We start from the raw sequence: 22762 nt of genomic DNA on the forward strand, positions 1-22762 counted from the left end.
TGATCCTGGGATCGAATCCCACATCAGGCTCCCTGCGTGGAGCCTGCTTCTCCCTCTGCCTATGTGTGTGTGTGTGTCTCATGAATAAATAAAATCTTTAAAAAATAATAATAAAATCTTAAAGAAAAGGAAGGTGAGCTATAAAGGTGAATGTTCAGGGTCCTGGCCATTTAAGGGGAGGGAAAACTAAAAGCGGGGAGCGGAAGCTATGTGTTTGCACTTGGAAGGCAGAATGGTTGTTACACACCTACCTGCCTATGCCAGTTTCTGTTCCAAATGCTGTGAATATAGCAGTGAACAAGACAGACAAGGTCCCTAATTTAGTGGTTTATATTCTAGGGATATAGGGTGACTAATAAACCACCTCCAAAATGCACAGGATGTATGGGGAACATTCAGCTTGGCTGGACCGAGTGTGAGTAGGACTAGAGAAGACCAGAAGTAAGGCTGCTTGGTGATCCTCTGGTACAAGGGCAATGGGAACCCTTCAGAGGTTCCTTTGGGCTGTTTCTTTGTTCTGGGGTTAGGGAGGCAGGGAAGTGACTCTTGCTTTTTAATTATATTTAAGGAACCTGAGGCTCAGGGAAGCAATGTCACTAGCCCAAGGCCACCCAAGTACAAGATCGGGCAGGCGTGTCTGGCAAGGCCCGGGGTTCAAAACCCCTGCCCGCTTCCCGCGCTTTTCCGGCCATGCAGAGGTAGAAAGGCGCGGGGTCCCGGGGTCCTCGGAGAGGCTGGCGCCAAGCTCAGAGCCGACTCCGCGGAGAGGCCCGGGAGGGCGGCCTGGTCTCCGGGGGGTCGCTGGCACCCCCGGGAGGAGCGGCCCAGGCCGCCAGGCAGCGCAGCGGACTCCGAGAGCGCGCCGCGGCGCGGGGCTGCCGGCCGTAGACCCGCGAGCCGAGGCTGGGGCCGCGTGGTGCTGCCCCTCGGCCCCCCCACGCCCGCCCGCCAGTGGTTCGCTCCGAACACCCCTCCCCGCGCGGCGGGTACCGCGGCCCGCCCCGCTTCCGGTCGCTGCCGGGCCTTATATCCGGTGTCCGCCCGCCCTCGGCTCCGCCGCCGCCGCCGCGATGCTGTCCCGGACCCGCTGCGTGTCCCGGGCGTTCAGCCGTTCGCTCTCTGCCTTCCAGAAGGTACGGCCCGGCCGGGCCGGGGCACCGGCGGGTGAGAAACCCGCCGGCGGGCAGCGGGGCGGCCTGGGGAGCAGGGGCGCGGCGCGCCGGTCGAGCCGGCACCAAGGGCACCGGGACGCGGAGGCCGCGCGCTGGGCGGCCCGGGGGGGCCTTCCCGAGGCAGCCGGGCCCCGTCCCCTGCGGCGCCCCCCCGTCCGCGCCGGGGCGGAGGAGCAGCCCAGAGCCGCGCCCGTCCGGACGCGGGACTCCGAGTTGGGAGGAGGCGCGGCGGAGTCCCGGGGCTGCATCCAGGGCCCGCCCTCTCCCTCCGGTAGTCAGCGGGCGCCAGCGCTGTGGGAAGTTGGGAGAGCTCGGCGGGTTCGGGGTGCCGGCTGGGAAGGAGCGCCCCCCCGGCTGTCGCGCTTGCCCTCTGGAGGCCCGGGATTCACCTGTCACTGGCACCTGGACAGCTTCGAGGCTGTACTTAGAAAGCGGTTTCTTCCCTCCTTTCATCACGGGTGACGTCGATAATGTCTTCTTTCTCAACAGGGGAACTGCCCTCTAGGGAGACGTTCCCTGCCTGGTAAGTTGTGCCCTTGCCTGCCGTCAGCTACCATGCTCCCCTGGGCAGAGCGGTGCGTGAGGAAGCCGCGGTGCCGAGGTGTCTCCACACGCCGGGGACTGAAACAAAGTGCTGTTTAATAACAGCTGGCCGTTTGTTTATTCGTTTGGCCACGGAGTCCACTGAATTTCCACTGCCTGTCAGGCACTGTGCTAGGCACTCCCCGGGGATGCAGCAGTTAGTTACCAGTTCTTCCCCTCCTGGAGCTTTACGGTCTGGGGGAAAAAAACACAAAGTATAAATGGCTAAGCAAGTGAGGGATCATGAATTTTGGTTAAGTGCTGAGGTGGAAACAGATGAAGGTGGAGGAAAGGGCCCTCTTTAGTAGGAGCAGTTAGAGCTGCAGCCCCCGGGGGATGTGACATAGGGCGAGTTCAGTGTAGAGCGGGAAAGGGGAATAGCGCGGACAGAGTCCCTGCAGAAGGGAAGAGCTTGGCAATGTTTTGGAACTGGAAAAAAAAAGTGACCTAACCAGAGAATTTTGGTTAGAGGAAGAAATGGCGCGCGACTGAAGATGGTGTAGAGGCAAGTGGAAGGAATTTAGATTTCATCCCAATAATTTTTTTAGACATCCGGCATAAATATTTGTTGGATGAGTTGAGTTTTCTGTGTGCCAAGCATGGTTCTGGGTGCTTTTTGTGCGTTTTGCAATTAATCGTCAAGAGACAATAAGGGGGGTATTCTCTCTGTTTTACGAACACATGATCCAAGGGTAAGTGCCTTGGCCAAGGTCATTCAGCCACCTATTGGTCAAGCCATGTCTACCTGACTCCTCAGCCTAAACTCTTAACCCACCGTGATGTCGTTTACTCGTGCTCAGCAGATCGTTTGAGTTCTTAGTATGTGCTAGGCTCTGTGCTGGGTGACAGGGGTACAGATGGTCTCTACCCTCACAGATCTTATGGGCTAGCTGGAGAGACAGCAAATACACATTTATGCACACAGAAGGACACATTTACCTTGTGAGGATTATAAGCGAGAAGTGCAGGGTGTAATGAAAGGGTGGGATATAGCCCAGCTTGGGAAGGGTGGAGAGTGTGGTGAGGATATCAGTGAAAGACTTCTCTGAAAAAGTGACATTTAAGTCAAGTCTCTAAAGAATATGTCACAGTCGGCGAAGAGAACAATATACCAAGCAAAGGGAATTGCTTGTACAAAGGTTGTCAGGCAGGAAGGGACTTGACTGGTCATAGAAATGGAAAGGAAGCCTGTCTGGCTAGAAAGATAGGGAGGGCTGGACAGGACAGGAATGGGTAAAGTTTTTGGACTTTATTCTGAGAGTCATGAGATCATAGGCACCTAGCAGGGTGTAGGCTCGTAGTGGACTCTCAATAATAAATATTCTTTTAAACTAGGAATCCTAAAAGTAAACGATTTCTCCACTTATAGACTGGCAGGACAAAGGAAAGAACCTTGTACTTGGGGTTTGCATTGGGGCTCAGGACTTCACCTTGGGCTAGTCCCTGAAACCTCCAGAAGCCCTGCTTATATATAAAGTGGGAATAATAGCAGATGGTCGTTCTACTTTAGGGAGTTGTGAGACATGAAAATCAAAATGAGGTCATTATGTGAAAGTTTTTTATAAACCCAAAAGCACTATGTAAATGAGACTTGCTGCAGGATGAACTCTAGTTTGGACTCAGGGTTCCACAACTCAGTATGGGCTGCTGGCAGTTCTAGCTCAAAGATACATTATACTTGGGATTTCTACTGCAGAGGCGTTGACGGCTGGACACGGACGTGATTTACTTGACTCCGAAACACTGGAGATTTTGGGGAGGAGGGAGCACAAGGGAGAGCTCTTTCTCCTCTGGTGCTTCCTGAACCCAGGGTTTAAAAAGAGTTGTTAATAGATCTGAAAAAAATAAGACCTCTGGAAAAATATGTCCATGGGAGGCGACAGCTGTTACTAGCTGTAATTAGTTGTCAGTTGGGGAAATGCAGTTTTCTGTGATTAGGACATTTGGTAGGCTGAAAGAGTGTCCCACCTTGCTGAGTTTGACCAGAGGGGAAGACTCCTGGGAAGATCATGGGAAGGAGGTAAACTGAAAGATTTGCTCTTGGTAGCCCAGTCTTTGCTACTAAGGTTTATGTAGTAAGACTTCCAGCTCAGTGCATTTTAGGTAACCAGGGAAACAAACCCAGACCAAACATGCCCACTGCTTCTCACATTAGGCTCTGTGTAGTCACAGGATAAGCCATCATGGGTCTTTCTGAAGCTTCAATTATATTTGAACACTTGAGGGAGTAGGGAGGTTTTATTATGAAAACATATAGGGATAATGACAGTTTATGAATTTTAAGGTAAATAAGATTATAAAAGTACTTCAGGCCTTGCCCTTAGCATTCTCCCCTTTCTTCAAACACAAACCCACTCTCCCCGCCCCACATACCTGTTGCTCTGGGCCATTGAGAAGCAGGACTCTGCATGATAAAGATTATATTGTTGCCTACGTTTGATCTTGCTCTTTGTCAGAGTTAGGGGGTGAACAGACTTCTTTTCCAATCCCAGCAGGTATCCTGTATAAGAGTTATTGGTTAAGAGTTGTTTTGTTTCTTACAGGGGTCTCCTTATGTCAGGGACCAGGTTACCCTGACAGCAGGAAGATTGTGTAAGTATTTCTGGGGAGCACAGATGTGTGGCCATGGGGTATTTAAGACACCGGTTCTAAATTTGACCATCTGCTTTCTTCACTGGCTTCCAGGCCTAGATAATCAAGGTGCTTATTTGAGTCTTTAGATCTGACCTTGATGTTGGTTTATGATGTGTGATGTACCTTAAGCTTCAGCCCCATGTCAGGTGCTGGTCCTGGAGTGTGCTTGTCCTCAGATGTTTAGACTGTAATGAAAGTGAGGTTGGAACCCTCTCTTTATGGGAAAAGATAGAAGGTTACTCATAAGTATTCTGGTTGATGGGCAGCCCTAGTGGCTCAGCAGTTTAGCACCGCCTTCAGCCCAGGGTGTGATCCTGGGGACCCGGAATTGAGTCCCATGTCGGGCTCCCTGCATGGAGCCTGCTTCTCCCTCTGCCTGTGTCTCTGCCCCCCCCCCCCAAGAATAAATAAATAATTAAAATCTTAAAAAAAAATTAAGTATTCTGGTTGGATACAAGTGCAGCCAAAAGAAATTAACATTTGTGGAGATTTATTTTTTTTTAAAGATTTTATTTATTCATGAGAGACACAGAACGAGAGAGAGAGCGAGAGAGAGGCAGAGACAGAGACACAGGCAGAGGGAGAAGCAGGCTCCATGAAGGGAGCCTGACATAGGACCGGGTCTCCAGGATCAGGCCCTCGGCCAAAGGCGGTGCTAAACCACTGAGCCACCCAGGCTGCCCTATTGTGGAGATTTAGAGCATTCTCTTGGTAGCATAGTTATTTCAGAAATAGTAAAAGCAAAAGATGAGTCAGTTGAGTCCTGGGACTTCGACTACTTCAGAATGCTACTATTGCATAAGACAGTTTGGAGAAAGGCCACTCGTGTGTTCCAGATTAATTTCTGCTTATGAGTATTGCTTAATGCTGCTTTGCATTCCAAGTATTTTCAGAGTAGTGGTAAGAGGATGCTCTCTAGTTATCTGTTAAACCACTGTCCAGCTATGTTTTGGCTAGGGAGCCTCTTCAAAATGAAGGGTCACCGATTAGTTCCTTCATTGTGCATCACAATGGGATTTTTTCAATTGAGAAAATGATGTACTTAGTACTAAGTATGAATTTCTGTGTTATATTTGGAGGGAAGTTAGCATTCATGAAGTCTTTGAACTGTGATTTTATTTATTCATGAGAGACAGAGAGAGGCAGAGACACAGGGAATGAGAGAAGTAGGCTCCTCACAGGGGGCTGATACGGAACTCATTCCCAGGACTGGGATCACACCCGGGGCCGAAGGCAGACTTTCAACCGCTGAGCCACTCCGGCATCCCTGAACTGTGTATGTTTTTTGATGAAACAATTCCATTTCTAATAATCTATGCTGAAGAATTCCTGGTATACCCACATTTCTCTCAAAATGGCCAAACAACAGGGAATTGGTTAAGATGTGTCCTATTAACATGTTCATGCTATGATAAGTTGGGAAAACACAGGTTATAAAAGGATTCTGTTTTTTACTGTACAGAACATTTTTTTGCTGTTTCCAAATATTATACAGTGGACATCTAATACTTTTGTAAATTAGAAGTTAGACTGATTCAAAACGTGCTACTCACCTGCAAATTTTTTTTAAAGATTTTATTTTATTTATTTTATTTTTATTTTTATTTTTTAAGATTTTATTTATTTATTCATAATAGAGAGGCAGAGACACAGGCAGAGGGAGAAGCAGGCTCCATGCCCGACGTGGGACTTGATCCCGGGACTCCAGGATCACACCCTGGGCCAAAGGCAGGCGCTAAACCGCTGAGCCACCCAGGGATCCCTAAAGATTTTATTTATGAGAGGGAGTGTGGGTGTTTGTGCGAGCAGGCAGAGGGGCAGAGGCAGAGGGAGAAGCAGAAGCAGACTCCTGCTGAGCAGGGAGGCCCTGCGGCTGGCTTGATCCCAGGACCCAGAGATCATGACCTGAGCTGAAGGCAGATTCTTAACTGTGTAACCGACTCAACCACCCTGGAGTGCCCACCCCCACCCCACCTGCAATTTAAATGGAAAGTGGAACAACCACAAATTTTGAGGCAATAAATACAAAAAGTATTTAAAAGTTAATTGTTAAAAATTTGATCAGAGAGCAAGCAAGGGGGGTGGGGAGGCAAAAAGGGAGAGTGAGAGGGACAGGCAGATTCCCTGCTGAGCACAGAGCCTGACATGGGGCTGACTCAGGGCCTAATCCCAGGACCCTGAGATCATGACCTGAGTCAAAGTCAGACGCTTAACTGACTGACCCACCCAGGAGCCCCAGTAAATTATTTTTTAAAAAACACTTTAAGGAGTGAGATCACCCTAATCTAATAACTATTTTTGTGTTGTCTTTTGTCTGTTTTCTGTGAATAAAGTACTCACTTTATTTTAAAAAACCTTTTATCATTGAAACATTTCAGTTTTTTGTGATTCAACAGTAAAAAGACTTTACCCTTGTCCTACAGTGCCCCCAAGTTCCACTCCAGGTTCTTGAGTGTCCCACAAGGCAGTCTCTGGGGATTACAAACTACCATGAGTTCTTGTCCATGAACACTTAACACGTGGTTATAAACTTTATGCAGTCACTTTGTTCTCTTTTTTTTAATGTACATTTCCCCCTTGATTTTAAATAAATCTTATAGTTATTTTGACATTACAAAAGTGAAAATATCAAATGGCAACTTAAATCTGTTTTACTTCTGTATTATAAAGGTGCTTGTTGTAGAATATTGAGAATGCTGAAGTGTAGAAAGTGAAAGTCCCCATCGGTCCAGATCACTCTCCCAAAATGTGTATGTATATAATAGATAACCATAGGTACTGTATATATCTGCATCTCCCACTCTCCAGAGTTAACCAGCGTTAATGGTTTGCGCATACAACGTAGTATCCTTCTCTAGTTTACATTATTTGAAGTTAGTATCGTATCAGAAAATCCCTTGGTCTCTTGAATGAGTCCAGAATGAACCAATGTGCTGCCTGCTGGCAAGAGAACTGACTAGGAGAGATCATAGGAGTGTTTTGGTGGTTCTGCTCCCTCCCCACCCCTGGCCTATAACACCTTGTTTTAATTCCGAGTTAATTGTCTCATCTTGCTGCCTTATCTCAGTCTGTAATCCCGCAGACAGAAATTTCATTGTTTGTGGCACAATGGCAGGTACTCTGCGGGCACACAATTTATTGTACTTAGATTTGGTCAAGAAAAAAAACCTAATGGGGAGGCTAATTCCTTTTGGTGGGTGTGCAAAGGACCAAGATGCTTATCTTTTTCTTCACTGAACCCAGTGAAAAATCTCTATTTTGTGCGAGCTGGCATTTCACTGCAACAGAGGGTTATGGACTCACCCAAGGAGTTTACTACCTTGGGTACCCAAGTCATCCAGGATCTGCTGTAGACCTGCTGAGTCAGAATCCTTGGGGTTGGGGCCTGGACATGAAGGCTTTGAAAAAGGTTCCCTAGATGACACTCACAGGCACCCCTGGCTGAGAATCACTGATTTTTAAGGGCAAGTGGTCCATGGTCCCTTGTCTAGACTACAATGTGAGTGGTTCACCTGCTAAAGGAGTTTACTTTTTTATGTTTTTTCTGTAGTATTAACAACAGTAGTGTCTTCAGTGTTCGCTTCTTCAGAACTACAGCTGTGTGCAGTAAGTACCTGCCTTCAGTTCCCTGCCTTCTTGGGAATGGCATTTTAATGGGAAGAGCAACAATGAACAGAGTTTAATTAAAAAGGAGAAATACGGACTACATTTGAATTTTTTTTCTCTTTTCCTAGAGGATGATGTGATTACAGTCAAAACCCCAGCATTTGCAGAATCTGTCACAGAGGGAGATGTCAGGTGGGAGAAAGGTAAGTTTTTAGGCTCTACTCCTTAAGTTTAAATATTTAATAAAATTGTCATTGCCGACTCCCCCCAACCCCCACCCCAGTAATTGGGTTCCTCCCTTTTCTTTACATGCAATGTAATTTTTCCTGACACTATAGGAAAGGGGGCTTGTAACACACCTATCAAAAGGGATTTTGTGGCTACTGGAGACGTCCCCCCTTAACAGGTAGTCTTTGACTATCTTTTCAGCTGTTGGAGATACTGTTGCAGAAGATGAAGTGGTTTGTGAGATTGAAACTGACAAGGTAGGCTTGTCCTATGTTAGTGTAATTTTTCATGGTTTCCTCTTGGTTTAACCTAATTTTTTTTTCAAATGGACTTGTGAACTGTTTAAAGATAATTTTTAACTTGCTCTAACCTCAATTGTAAAAGTGTTGGAATAGCTTATTAAAAAAGAAAAACTTAAAAGTTTTAATTTTGGATTATTCTCAATATATGTATTATGTACTTTAGCAGAATTAGTTTTGTAGCATGTGTATGTGCACGTGCATGAACTGTTTTGGTTTGTTTTGTGTATCACTTGGAAACACATTAACTGAACATTGTTTCTGAAAAAAGACAAAGGGTGAATCTTCACAATAGCATTAACTTTTCATTACTCTGAAAGTGTGGCTTTGGTGTTTCTATAAGCAGAGTCTAATATCTGTGTTGTGACTCATATTTGAGATTCTAGACAATTTTCTAATACTGAGTAAAGATTTGGACTCTTTTACAATCTGTCCTTGTTTTCTAGACATCTGTGCAGGTTCCATCACCAGCAAATGGCGTGATTGAAGCTCTTTTGGTACCTGATGGGGGAAAAGTAGAAGGAGGCACTCCTCTTTTCACACTCAGGAAAACTGGCGGTAAAGAAGTTCTCCTGGTTGTCAAGGTCTCCAGTGTTCCCCCTTGGAATTGGGGCTGAGCATAATGTACTAATACCTTGATACCTCAGAGGTTATTTGGCATTCCAGCTCCTGTTAGTTGAGAGACTAAGACAGGTGATATTTACATAGAGGGTAGTTTAAATGCCAAGTTCTAGAAGAAAAGTATTTAAAAAGAAAAAAAAAAACGTATAATTTTCTTTCCATGTATGTTTCTTATGCTAGACCTTTGTTTTTTATTTTTTTAAAGATTTTATTTATTCAAGAAAGAGACAGAGAGGCAGAGACCTAGACAGAGGGGGAAGCAGGCTTCTCGCAGAGTGCCCAGTGCATGACTTGATCCCTGGACCTGGGATCATGCCCTGAGCCGAAGGCAGCTGATCAGTCTCTGAGCCACCCAGGTATCCCATGCTAGCCCTTTTTTAAAGATATAATAGAATGAAGAAGAGTCTAAGGTAGTGATTTTTTTTTTTCCCCCTCCCCATCCCTGGCATCAGAATCCCATCGGGGTTTAAAAACAGACAAATGCAGGGCACCTGGGTGGCTCAGTTAGTTAAGTGACCAACTCTTGATTTCCACTTAGGTCATGATCTCAGGGTCCTGAGATTGAGCTTTACCCTGGGTCTGGAGCCTCCTTAAGATAGTGTGTCTGTGTGTGTGTCTCAAAAGGAAAAAAAAAAAAAAGGGCAGCCTGGGTGGCTCAGCGGTGGTCTTTTATTTAATTTTAATTTTAATTTTAATTATTTTAATTTAATTTTAATTTTAATTTTATTTTTTATTTTGGCTCAGCGGTTTAGCGTCGCCTTCAGTCCAGGGCATGATCCTGGAGACCCAGGATGAGTCCCACATCGGGCTTCGTGCATGGAGCCTGCTCCTCCCTCTGCCTGCATCTCTGCCTCTCTCTCTGTGTCTCTCATGAACAAATAAATCTTAAAAAACAAAAAAATTTATGGGGCACCTTGGCTCAGCTGAGGGTCTGCCTTTGGCTCAGGTCATAATCATAGGGTCCTGAATTAGCCCCTTGTCAGGCTCCCTGTTGAGTGGGGAGCCTGCTTCTCTCTCTCTTCCCTTTGCCTGCTGCTCCCCCTGCTGTGTGTGCGCTCCCTGTCAAATAAATAAATAAATCTTAAAATATATGTAGAACACAAATGCCTAGACCCCATGGTCCAGGGATATATTAAATCTGAGGTTTTCAGATCCTGGTTATTATCCTAGTTTGTTTTGTTTTAATGCTCTCCAACTGATTTTGATACACAGCAAGGGCTTAGAACTACTATTCTAAAGTAAGAAGCAATATTTCATGGTGTCTATTCTGGAGAAGTCAGCATGGTTTTTTCACATCTATTCTCTCCTAACATTTTTAAGGAATGTTGCTCTTTCTCTAGGGAAGAAGTGAGAAATAGGAAATGAATTTGTATGGCATTTTACAGTTAATATGAGAGATTAGATAAGAAAATATTTTTCTGATTCTTAGTTAAATTCAGTAACTACTAAAGTCTGTTTCTTTTTCATTATCCTAAAATAGTTAAGGAGAGAGATAGTAGATTGCATCATTGAGATTGATCAGAGTAAGACCAGAAGCCCAGAATGAAAATAATGTGCAGTAGAAGGGAATAAGATCAATTCTTCCATCTTCTGATCATTCCTTAAAAAGAGTATTTTTATTTTTATTTTTATTTTAAGATTTATTTATTTATTCATGAGAGACACAGACTGAGAGAGGCACAGGCAGAAGGAGAAGCAGGCTTCTTGCCTGAGCTGAAGGCAGGCGCCCCCAAAAAGAATATTTTTCTGATTTAAATATGAAACCAGATATGTACAGATGGATAAAATCAAAATGAATATCTAATTTAAAGTTGTGGTTTATGAGCATAGATGAAATGCTTTATGAGCATAGATGAAATGCTTTGAACTATGAGATTTTGATTATTTAAACTTTTATTTTTTTAATAGTTAAGAGAATTCTTCCATATGTGATCTTAAAATAGAAGATGAGGCTGTCAGTACTCCTATTACTAGAAATGTGTTACTTCTATGTATGTGTATCAACATCCTCCGTTGGGTTTCTTTTACTTGGTAGTTTACATTGCCATGGGCTTAGTAGGTGCTTTGAAAGTACTTTCTAAATTTGATCAGTCTGTATTTGAGAAATCAGGAAGGCAACTGAATTAAGTCAGTTATGTAATGTAGGACATATAGGAGCCCTGGGGAACGGAAGGATGGTGCCTTATATCAATGTGTGCATATCATAGTGCCTTGTATATACCCGGTTAGCATTTGTCAAGGGATTGGAGATGGAGCTTTTCTGCTAAACCTTGCTTAGCATCTGATTTGGTTGCTTTTCATTCCAGACAGTGCCAATGGCCTTTGTTTTTTTTTTTTGCAGCTGCTCCTGCTAAGGCCAAGCCCGCTGAAGCTCCTGCTGCTGCAGTCCCAAAAGCAGAGCCTGCAACATCGGCAGTTCCTCCTCCCCCTGCAGCATCCATACCCACTCAGATGCCACCAATGCCCTCGCCCTCACAACCTCTTACTAGCAAACCAGGTGAGCCTCCACCTCCCATGTGTCTCTGTGTGGGAGAAGAACATTTCATCAATGCCACATTCCTTCACAGGGCAGAATCTGAGACTAATCGTGGCTCCGAACAGACTTCATTGGCTGCTTTGTGGAAGGGAGGGACTTTGTATGAGAAAACCTGGGTTTTGGAGCCCAGCTTTCTGTTTACAGCTATGTGACTTTAGGCTAGCTCTTAACTTCTTTGAGCAGAGCATGTGTTTGTAAAGTGGGAATGGTACTAGTATGCCTCAGAATGTCTTAAGAATTAAGTGACAGTACAGTATGAAAGCACTGGCACTTAGTAAATGTTTCTCTGATTTTTTTTCTTTTTTTTTTTTTTTGGTGCAAAAGTGTGGTTTTATTAAAGCATGGGGACAAGACCCATGGACCGAAAGAGCTGCTGCCTCTCTGATTTTCTGATGCAGCTGTACCTTCTCTTCGTTTTCAGTGTCTGCGGTGAAACCCGCTGCTGCCCCTCCAGTAGCTGAGCCAGGAGCTGGCAAGGGTCTGCGTTCAGAACATCGGGTAAGCCTCTAGGGACCACTTCCAGGAAGAGACCGAGGGAACAGTGTTGAGATTGGTGGAGTGTGGGCATTGTGGTGCCTACCTTTAACTTGTTGGCAGTTCATGGAAACTGAGTTTAGGAAGTGCCTTGTTCATAGTTACATACTTGACATATGATAGGACTAGAACATCAAGTCTTCTGAGCACTTGTCCAGTGTGTGCACCCCCCCCCCCCCCCCCCCCCCCGTGTTGTGCTACCACTGAACTGCCTTTGGGTGGGTAAAATATTTGCAGGGAATGGGAGCTTAGTTATATGCTCCCTCCCTCCCACAGTAACACACTGCAGAGAGGTGGTTTAGTGAGCCCTGTTCCTGTTCTTCCGGGACACTTAGCTGAGGGCTACATGGTAGCAACAGCTGGCAGGAGCCGATGTAAAACCTCAAGGAAGTATGGTCAAGAGTGTGGGTTCCTCTGCCTGAGAGTACCTCCTAAAAATACTATAGCCTCAAAAGTTTGTTGTTTCCATTCCACAAGTAGCTGTTCTCATGTAAGTCTTTATCACTAGAAATCTGTAGTGATTCTTGGGCTGACTAGCCGTACACCACACTCTTCCTTTTCATAAATTGATTCTGATTTTTAAAGTCACACCATTTCCTGAACTTCCACTCTTGGTCAAACTCAGTCGCATCTAAGTGGGTAGTTTTTGTCTGGCTACCTCCTTGCTCAGAGGAGCAAGGCCACCACACGGGAAAAAGAGAGCCTGGAGCTCCTGTACTTAGGTATCATAGTCTGGCCATCTGGTCCTTGTAAGCTGAGTGCCCCCTTAGAATGAGTGGTGGGGGCTTGGTCCAGAGAACCCAGACTATCAATCCTTGTCCTGTTTTCAGGAGAAAATGAACAGGATGCGGCAGCGCATTGCCCAGCGTCTGAAGGAGGCCCAGAACACGTGTGCAATGCTGACTACTTTCAATGAGATCGACATGAGGTGAGAACTCTTACTCCCTGTGCCCTTTTTCTTGGAGAACACTTCAACTTTCCCCAGCACTACCTAATGTTGATTCCAAAACAGCAAGAGGAGGTACTTTGCACTGCTCGTTGACTGAAAGAGTGACCCGCTGGTCTCGTTCTCTAATTGCCTACCTCTGTAAGTTAAAAAAAACTTAGCCTTTTATACCTGAATCTTGTGATGTCTAATAAATGAGGCTGGTAACAGTGTTAAACTCTGATGACTAGTGTCCAGTTGCCAAGTAGAGAGAGGGCAGCTGGGCCTGCCCTTGGGTTGGAGAACCAGTTGATTGCACGCTCAGTCAGAAACCAGTACCCTGCTGCTTTCTCACAGCAACTGCTCCTGATTCACGTTCCTAAGTTTCTCAGATTTGAGTGGTGGAAAGGTGCAGGCTTGTCATAGCTTTCACCTTTCCCAGCTGTGATAATGAAATGGAAAGCAAGTTGTGTTTTTCAGTAAAAACCTCAAAATGTATAACCAAAGGGGCAAATTTAGTATACCCATTTCTTTGGTGAGCTGTTGACTTACCCATTTTCTTCAAGGTTTTTTCGTTTTTTAAGATTTTATTTATTCATGAGAGACCTAGAGAGTCAGACAGGGCATAGGGAGAAACAGACTCCTTGTGGGAAGCCCGATGTGGGACTCGATCCCAGGACCCCAGGATCATGCCCTGAGCCAAAGGCAAATGCTCAACCACTGAGCCACCCAGCTGCCCCTTTTTCAAGGTTTTGATGTGTACAAGTGTCAGCACTGCAGGGAACAGCAGAATATAGTTAAATTTTGCAGTGTTTGAGCACTTACTGTGTATAAGATGCTATATTGTATTTGAGGGGCATACAAAGATACAAAGTGCTCAAAGAAAAGAGCACTACCCTTCTAGAGCTCACCATTTGATTTGGATAAACACAAAGCAAGAGGCACTTGGGTGGTTCATTTGGTTGAATGACACTTGATTTCGGCCCAGGTCAGGATCTCAGGCTCACTGGGGAATCAGTTTGGGATTCTTTCTCTCCCTCTCCTGCCCCTTGTGCCTCTCCCTACCCCCCCGAGCTCTCTTTCTCTCCAAAATAAATCTTAAACCACACATACCCAAAGTTAAATCTAGAAAAAATATCAGAAGGGTACAGAGTATGAATTGGAGAGAATGAGATCATTTGTTTTTTGAGATGGAGGGTAGAGGTGGGGAGGGGAAGGTCTCACAGTGCTTCCTGGAGGAAATATTTTTAATAGGCCTTAAGGTCCACTAGCATTTTGACACAGGTAGCGTTGTGGGGAAGGGTCATTCCAGACAAAATAAATAATAGGAACCTGACACAGGAAAGTACAGGACACATTTGAGAATTATCTGCTGTGAGGATTATGTGGGAAAGAATAGGAAGAAAGTTGGATCCATACTTCAGAATCTTTTGAATGCCAGACATAAGAGTTTATATTTAATTCAGGAGGTAAATCATGAAGTCTTCAGGTCATCCCTTTGCTGCTTTTTCTTGTTTAGTCTGCTAACCTACTTTTCATTAGGGATATTTGTTTTCTTTTGGAAGGGATCTGAAAAGCATAGAGAAGCGAGTGGTTTATGGACAGTATGCTGTGGTATTGTTCACAGAGTTGGGCTCTGTGGCCGGTTTCACTAGATGTCATCCACGCTCTTGTGAAGCTTCTTTAAAAGACTGGATGTCATTCAAGCCAAAGATTTCTCTTTCCTATTTGTAGGACATAGGGAAAGACCTTGACTAATGAATCACAAAGGCTGCAGCTTATGTTTCAGTGCATTAGGGCCAAATTGTACACAAATTGAATTGAACTTTGAAATTCTACCTCATTCCTTAAGACAAAACATGTAAATATTTGTGGCCTTGGGAGATGCAGTTGGCCCAGCAGGTTTGATTGGAAGGTAAATGCAGCAGCTGTCTCTCGTTTCAGCAGCTAATCGAGGTGTCACTTAATGATGGCCTGGGGTCTCACTGTAGTCGGTAATGTGGTTTAGATTGAGTGCCCTTGGGTCTTGTGCTGATCAGCTACCCATCAGGGGCCTTTCTGAGACCTTCTCCTCTGCCCTGTTGTCCCAGGCCCTGCCTCCAAGGGCAGAGCTCTGAAATAGAAACTACTTAATGACCAGACAATAGCATTTGGGCAGGTTTGAGAGCAGAGATGTTTATCACATCTCTTTCCCTCTTCTGCAGCTCTTGTGTCTTGGGAACCAGTAATGTCTTTAGGGTGGTAATCCTAGCATTAAATAAGGTTAGACTCAGGAAAACAAACATTTAAACCTCATCAGCACCACCCCCCCCTTAGGGAAACTTCCTTTTTCAAAGGCAAACAGTCTGAAGGGGGAGTTAAAGTTAGACCATCTTCTCTTTCATGCTAATGACGAATTAGGCCATTATGGGGAGAAAGGGAAACTGAGCATTTGGGTCTGAGATAAATTCAATTTCCATCACAGAACTGTATTCCGATAAATACTGAGGTTTCTGTGGCAAAATAATGGGGAAGCCATTTCCCACTAACTGCAGTATGTATGTGGCACATCTGTGGAAAACTAATCCTAAATGACCAAGGGCTGTGTATATTGCAAAGGCTTCCCAGAAGCTCCAGCTGCTTGTACTTTAAAAGCTTAGGTCCACACATGTCTACCTTCCTAAATACCAAGGAAACCACATCCATTAAACTGATAGAAAGGGCAAGAGCGGTGTTTTTATTATCTTGATGCCCAGCCTTGGCCCTTACATGTGGTGAGTGTTAGCACCTGTTTGAAGGAACAAGTATATGGAACTAACTTTGGGGAGATTAGAAAGGAATCTGTTGACTTTCCCATGAGCCTAACAGAACACTGGTCTATATGCCTGACCATATATAGTCATGGATGCTTTTGCTCACATGGAGCCCAAACACCTGTGGGTTTTTGTTTGTTTTTTTTTTTAAGGTTTTTTTGTTTTCAGTAAGTAGGAGATAGGAAGAATGTCACAAGGAAGTCATAATCAGGTATGGTAGGCTTTTTGGACCTAATTCTAACAAATAATAAGAACATTGTTTATCTTGTAGACTTTGTTTATGCTTAAAGCATTTTTTTTTAGAAGAGAGAGCTCATGATTTTAGGGTAGCTAGAAATCACTTTCTCATCCAGGCAAGGATACTGGTGTGCTTTGTGATCTCTTATTCATATTATTTGTCACTGAATTCTGTGACTTGTGAAATAAGGAGTCTTGTAAGAGGCTCAGCCTACCTTAAAGACTAATTGGACCCAATTCTTTTTGATTCCAGGTTTTGTAGAGAAGCGAGGTTATTGTATTGACCTCTGCTGGACTATTTCAAAACTTGAACTTAGGTAGATGGTCCAGAGTAAGGGAGCGTTTGGGCCTCAGATATGCTTACCCAGTGTGTACACGGAGTTAGAAACAGGTATGAAAGTCAGAATAAAGGCTTTGTGGTCACTTTGTTTTGTAATATGTTTTTACAGTAACATCCAGGAGATGAGGGCTCGGCACAAAGATGCTTTTCTGAAGAAACATAACCTCAAACTAGGTTTCATGTCAGCATTCGTGAAAGCCTCAGCCTTTGCCTTGCAGGAGCAGCCTGTTGTAAATGCAGGTGAGTTTGTGGTGGCTGGACTTGAAGCAGTCCTGGGAGGTGTGTGCAGAAACACAGACTTGCTCCCACACACAGAAAGCTGGGGTCAACACACCGAAACTTTTCTTTCATACCTGTGAAAACATGAGTGTCTTTGCCCAGATATTTATTGATTCACCTTCCTGAAATGATATCATGATGATTTTCTACCCACTAGCTGGACAGAATCGTTTTTCTTCCCAATTCATAGCTTGACAGCTGCTCTGCCAGCAAACATTTCTGAGCCCAGCTCTCAGGGCTTCTCATGTCAGGGTGGAAGCTCATGTTCTATCTTGCTCCTGCCTTCCTATGGGCCCCAGGATCTTGGGGCCTGATTCCCCCACTTGGCATATGCTCCAGGGTGACCTTTGGTTTCTGGTCGATGGACCTCAGTGGAAGGCCTTGGGCTTGGCCCCTTTTTCATGGACTTGGTGCTCATTTTCCTTCCTTTCTGCTCATCTACGTCATTGAAATGTTGACCTAACAAGCAGTTCTCTTTCCTATTGAGACACTTCTCTGTTCTCTGGAAGGTTAGAGGACAGTACACTTTTGCAATCCTCAGCAGTGCCAGCGTCCCTAAAGATCTAGGAACAGAAGCCCTAGTCCTTTTCATGTGTGTTGTGCTCTAGGTAGGTAGAGGGCTGTCTTTGTTTTGCTCAAGTATGTACCTCCTTGTTTTTCTGTTCTTTTCATACTTCCTGATTGGCTCTCTATACCTTTCTTCTGCCCGCCTGTACATGTAGGCATTTCCGAGTTCTTTTGGCCTCTTTCTCACTTTATGTGCTTTTCCTTGGTGGCTGACCTAACAACACAACATAGACTTTCTGTGGAAAAGATTCTCAAGCCTGTATTTTCTCATGAGCACTAGACCTACATTTTCAGCTGCTGGTTTGCTGTCTTACACTACCCTGCTTCCTCTGGAGTCTCCTAGAAGGGGCTTCCTTCACCTCTTGACAGTAGGCAGTGGAGTGGATGGGACTCCCACCCCTCCCTTTGCTAATTTGTCTTTTGGAGAGCACTATTTTTTTTTTGTTTGTTTGTTTTAAGATTTTATTTATCTATTTGAGAGAGAGCATGAGCTGGGAGAAAGGCAGAGGGAGAGGCAGACTCCCAGCCAAGCAGGAAGCACAATGATGGGGCTCAATCCCAGGACACTAGGATTGAGACCTGAGCTGAAGGCGGATACTCAACTGACTGAGCCACCCAGAGGACCCTTGGGAGCACTTTTTAAACCTAGCCATTCTCTGTTAAGGGAGGGTTTGGGCAGAGTTAGTTAAAGAGAACTTCTTGCATACCTGTTCTGTGTGAACCAGTGTACTGTGCCCTTCTGATGGCTGCTTAAAAATGGGTGCTCCTATGCTTGGGCTCAGGGCACTTAGGAGATGTTACAACTGGTTGGTCAGCCCACACTGTACCAAGCATGTGGATTTTCACTCGTTAATGCAAGTATTTCCACATTAGCCTAGGCTTAGGGAGTTGTATGTAACCTATATTTTCTCTTACAGTGATTGATGACGCAACCAAAGAGGTGGTGTATAGGGATTATATTGACATCAGTGTCGCGGTGGCCACCCCACGGGTATGTTAGGGAAAGAGGTGGGGAGCTCTGATCTTAAACTGACTTTGTATGAAAAAGCAGACCCTTGGGGGAGAGAACATTTCTGTAATTCTATCTTTTCAGAAGGGAGTCAGTAAAAGAGTAACCTCTTGACCATACCACATTCTTTTATTTTTTATTTTTTTAAGATTTTTATTTATTTATGAAAGAGAGGCAGAGACACGGCAGAGGGAGAAGCAGGCTCCATGCCGGCAGCCTGATACGGGACTCGATCCCGGGTCTCCAGGATCTTGCCCTGGTCCCAAAGGCAGGTGCTAAACCACTGAGCCACCCAGGGATCCCCCTACCACATTCTTTTAATGTCAAGCCTAAGTATTTTAGACTCTGAATCATATTGAATAATTAAGATACTCGATGGGGAGGGGAGAACCTCTACTTGAAACAAGGGAGTTATAGTTAAAAAGGATACTATTAATTTGGAACTGAAAACTGCTTTTCACCGTCAATCAGGGTCTGGTGGTTCCCGTCATCAGGAATGTGGAAGCTATGAATTACGCAGATATCGAGCGAACCATCAGTGAACTGGGAGAGAAGGTAAAGTGGAAAAGCAGCATGTGTGTCAGCTGCTGGGTCAGAGAGGAGGAGTCAGGGAAGGCCAGGCTCCCCAGTGGGCAGTTGTCAGGGAATGGGAGCTGCACTCTGCTGGCTAAGGTGTGCAGAGCCCGAGACTGGCAGTCACACCCAGGAGCCAGAGGCTAGCTCTCTGGCAGAGCTTAGCGTGTTTCTGTCATGGAAGACATTGGGAGGCCTGTTGGGGAAAGCAAAGGTCCTTAAGGCATCGTGCCTATCCTCTGTGGAGCCCTGGCCACAAGCATCTCAACTGAACAGTAGCTAGAAGTTGAACTGTCAGTCTCAGAAGTCTTCTGGGCTCTCTTTAGGTGGAGAAAGCTGGGTTGCACTTACGTTTCAGTTATTAAATCTCCATTCTTAGGCCCGAAAGAATGAACTTGCTATTGAAGATATGGATGGTGGTACTTTCACCATTAGCAACGGAGGTGTTTTTGGCTCACTCTTTGGAACACCCATCATCAACCCCCCTCAGTCGGCCATCCTGGGCATGCACGGCATCTTTGATAGGCCAGTGGCTGTGGGAGGCAAGGTAGGAACTATCCCTGCTAATGTCCTAGCAGCTAGATAAGAGAAAGCTATTAATCATGCCTGAATTTATAGCGAATCTGTCCTGAGTTCCATCTCTTAGTATCTTTTTTTTTTTTTTTTTTTTTTTTTAAGATTTTATTTATTTATTCATGAGAGACACACACAGAGGCAGAGACACAGGCAGAGGAAAGCAGGCTTCCCTCACGGAGCCTGATGCGGGACATGATCCCTGAACCCCAGGATCACGCCCTGAGGTGAAAGTAAAGTTCAACTGCTGAGCCATCCAGGTGTCCCATCTCTTAGTTCCTTAATAGCTAAGGCATTGATCCTCAAATGGTGTTTGTCCGCATCATTTGGGAACTTGTTAGAAATGCAGAATTCTTTGACCCCTTCTCAGACCTAATGAAGCAGAAACTGCAGATGATTGATACAAAGTAAAGTGTGAAGACCATGGAATTGAGGTGGCTTGCTCCTTCATCTGGAGTGGTCCTCGAGCTCCATTCTCTAGGTGCTGTTGGTAGTGGGGACACAGTTGGAAACGTCCTTGCCCCTGGGAAACAGAGGACAGCAATGAAGAACTTTACGAAGTTCCAGGTTGTATGAAGGTTTAGTGGTTTCCTGGGAATTGAGGGAATGAAGTTTTAAAGGGTCCTGAGCTGGCTTTAGAAGATAAGCTGGTAGAAAATATTTCCGGGACTCCTGTTTAGAACCTTTTTGTGTTACTCTTTGGTGAATCCAAAAATCCTAGGTCTTCTCCCTTGAAAATGCTCACATACCCAACTTCACATACAATTTCAGAGAACTTTGAGGATCTTTAGTTACTTTTTAAAATTCTGACCCTAAAGAAGAAACTTCCAGTTGCCAGAATTGAAGGGAAAAGTTTTCCTTTAGACAACAGATAAATGAAAGAGCAGAGACTTTTTTTTTTTTTTTCCCCCCTCAAAGTTTGAGAGAGGAGGACATGTGTGTGGTGGGAGGGGAGCTTCTCAGGTTCCCCGCTGAGCATAGACCCTGAGGTCATGATCTGAGCCAAAATCAAGAGTTGGGTGCTCAACCCAACTGAGCCAACCAGCCGGCCCAAGAATGTTTTTAAAAGGCACAAGAGGAAACTATTTTCTTGGTTAAGCTTTCTTGAATGGGAAAACTTTGCACTAAGGGTAAGCCTTGGTCTTTGAAAATATAAGTATCCAGAAGCAACATCAATAGGAAAAGCTCTGGAACTTCTCTGTAGGCTATGCTTTCTCATCTCCCCATTTCCAATGGGGCTTCCTCTGCTGCAGATAAATCTGTCAACCTGTCCTGTCTGTAGGTGGAGGTGCGGCCCATGATGTACGTGGCATTGACCTATGATCATCGGCTGATCGACGGGAGAGAGGCAGTAACTTTTCTCCGCAAAATCAAGGCGGCGGTAGAGGATCCCAGAGTCCTACTACTGGACATCTAGGAGGAAGCCACACCCCCTACACACCAACCATGCAGGAACTGAAAACCAGTCTTCTCCCTGTCCCCTCATGGGTCCCAGGCTACCCTGGTGCCAGGCACATGTTGTTGGCCTCAAGCAAGGAAACCAGGGCACTGTGTAACCAGCACCCACAGGTCTTTTCGTGGTATTCTGCTGCCCTCCCCCTCTCTCCATCCTTCTCTTACACTCAAATATCTTGAGGCTTGAGGGAAAGAGAGCCATAGTGGATGCTCATCACTATTCCTCCCCTTCTCCCAGTAGTCTTTTGCAAAAGTGATGTTGCTTCTCCCCTGTGCCAGTGTACTATATATAGGGAAACCACTGGGGACCATGTGATCAAGTTTGTATCTTTTGAAAGTCTGTTCTCCAGAGCCGCCTCGGAGGATGTGGTGTCTCCCAAGCTCACGGCAGCCTCTGGCCTGGCTGTGCACATTCTCACTTGGTTCCACCTAGGTAGAGGTATTGACCACAGGCCCAGAGGTGCTGCTTGCTGCTTAAAGGACGCGTTCATTTTCTGCTGCCATGGACTTTAGGATGTCTCTTCTACCTCGTCCAGGAAGCACAGGCCAGGGGCTCAGGGAAGGGGGGAGTAGGTCCCTGTTAAAGGGGGTGGTACAGAGTCCCCCCCCAGAGGTAGTATGGTGTAGACAGGACAGGAAGAGAGCCCATCCTCCATCAGAGCTCTATTTTGGCACAATAACAGCTGTGATCGTGCTGACCTTTCTGGGCTGCTTGGAACCATTCTAGCACATGGCAGTGGGACAGGGTGTGGTGCCAAGATGGAGAGCCTGGTGAAGTTGGGGTGAGGAGGCTTCCTGTGGACTGGCTTGGATTGATTTGAGCTTTTAAAGGCCCTGGGTGGAAGCACTTGGACTGAAGCGGCAGCTGTTTCTCTGCATCATGGCCCTAAGTGGGGCCTAAGTGCTTCATCTGCAGAACGCAGGGTCTCGGGGAGGGTGGACCGTGGTTGAAACCAGCCCCAAGATGCTAACACACCTCTGAGGTGATACTGTCCCTTGGGTCTGGGTACAATCATTGGAATTGCCTGGAGCAAGTTTAAGTACTTGTCACGGAAGCTTCTGAGCTTCATCACTTTGTATCCAGCTGCATCCAGGCCTGAGGCGGTGGCCACTTGACACCAGGAGCCACTTAGTGCCCCTTTGGATCTTGAGCAGAGAAGCAAGGCTTGGGGGAGGAGGGGGTTGGGAGCTGATACTGAGTGCCTGCAGCATCTACTCTGTCTTCACTATTCAGAACTTGTAACTAAAATATTTAAAGAAACTGATTTTAAATGCAAATTAAAGGGCAAATGTTCTCAAAAGGTTTCTGCTTCCACGCTCCTTTTAGTTCCCACTGTACCCATCTTTGCTGCTGTGTCCATCCCAAGCCTTGGAAGCCACAGTGTGTCCTGGTGGCTATCCTGTGAGATCCCAGACTTCTGAGGCTCCCCCTGTGTTAACTTGATAGCAGGTGGAACCCTAGCTGTGCGCTGCCAGGAATGTGCCTGGCTTCCTTCGGCTGGGCCCCTCCAGCCTGACAGGCCACACCCTTGAAGAGACTTGGCGATGACTTCACAAAGGTTACCATCTGGCATTTTTGTGGGGGCTTGCAGCATCTCTGGGATGGATTAAGGAGGTGGGTGCAACTCCTAGTGTCCCATTTTGGACTGGGTTGCCACATGTATACCAGGGTGCTGGGGCTCGGTAAGCACAGACTGGGGTGGAACACCACCAGGGAGCAAGTGGCCGGGTGGGGAGCTAACCTAGACCACAGGTCCCTGGCCTAGGGTGTCTGAGCTTGAAAACAGCCTGTTTGCACAC

The 22762-nt window shown here is 45.7% G+C and overlaps 1 protein-coding gene across 1 annotated transcript; it reads left to right on the top strand.

Moving 5' to 3' along the window:
* Positions 1-996: 996 nt before the first annotated feature.
* Positions 997-22263, top strand: DLST (dihydrolipoamide S-succinyltransferase). The gene is made up of 15 exons (XM_025442440.3): positions 997-1133; positions 1662-1695; positions 4298-4346; positions 7939-7994; positions 8123-8197; positions 8424-8479; positions 8968-9079; positions 11484-11639; positions 12100-12176; positions 13043-13140; positions 16616-16746; positions 18270-18343; positions 18833-18916; positions 19314-19481; positions 20790-22263. The coding sequence occupies exons 1-15, from the start codon at positions 1071-1073 to the stop codon at positions 20922-20924; spliced, it is 1368 nt and encodes a 455-aa protein (XP_025298225.1). The 5' UTR covers positions 997-1070; the 3' UTR covers positions 20925-22263.
* Positions 22264-22762: the final 499 nt, after the last annotated feature.

This window comes from Canis lupus, chromosome 8 (genome assembly GCF_003254725.2).
Source record: "Canis lupus dingo isolate Sandy chromosome 8, ASM325472v2, whole genome shotgun sequence".
Lineage (NCBI taxonomy): Eukaryota > Metazoa > Chordata > Mammalia > Carnivora > Canidae > Canis > Canis lupus.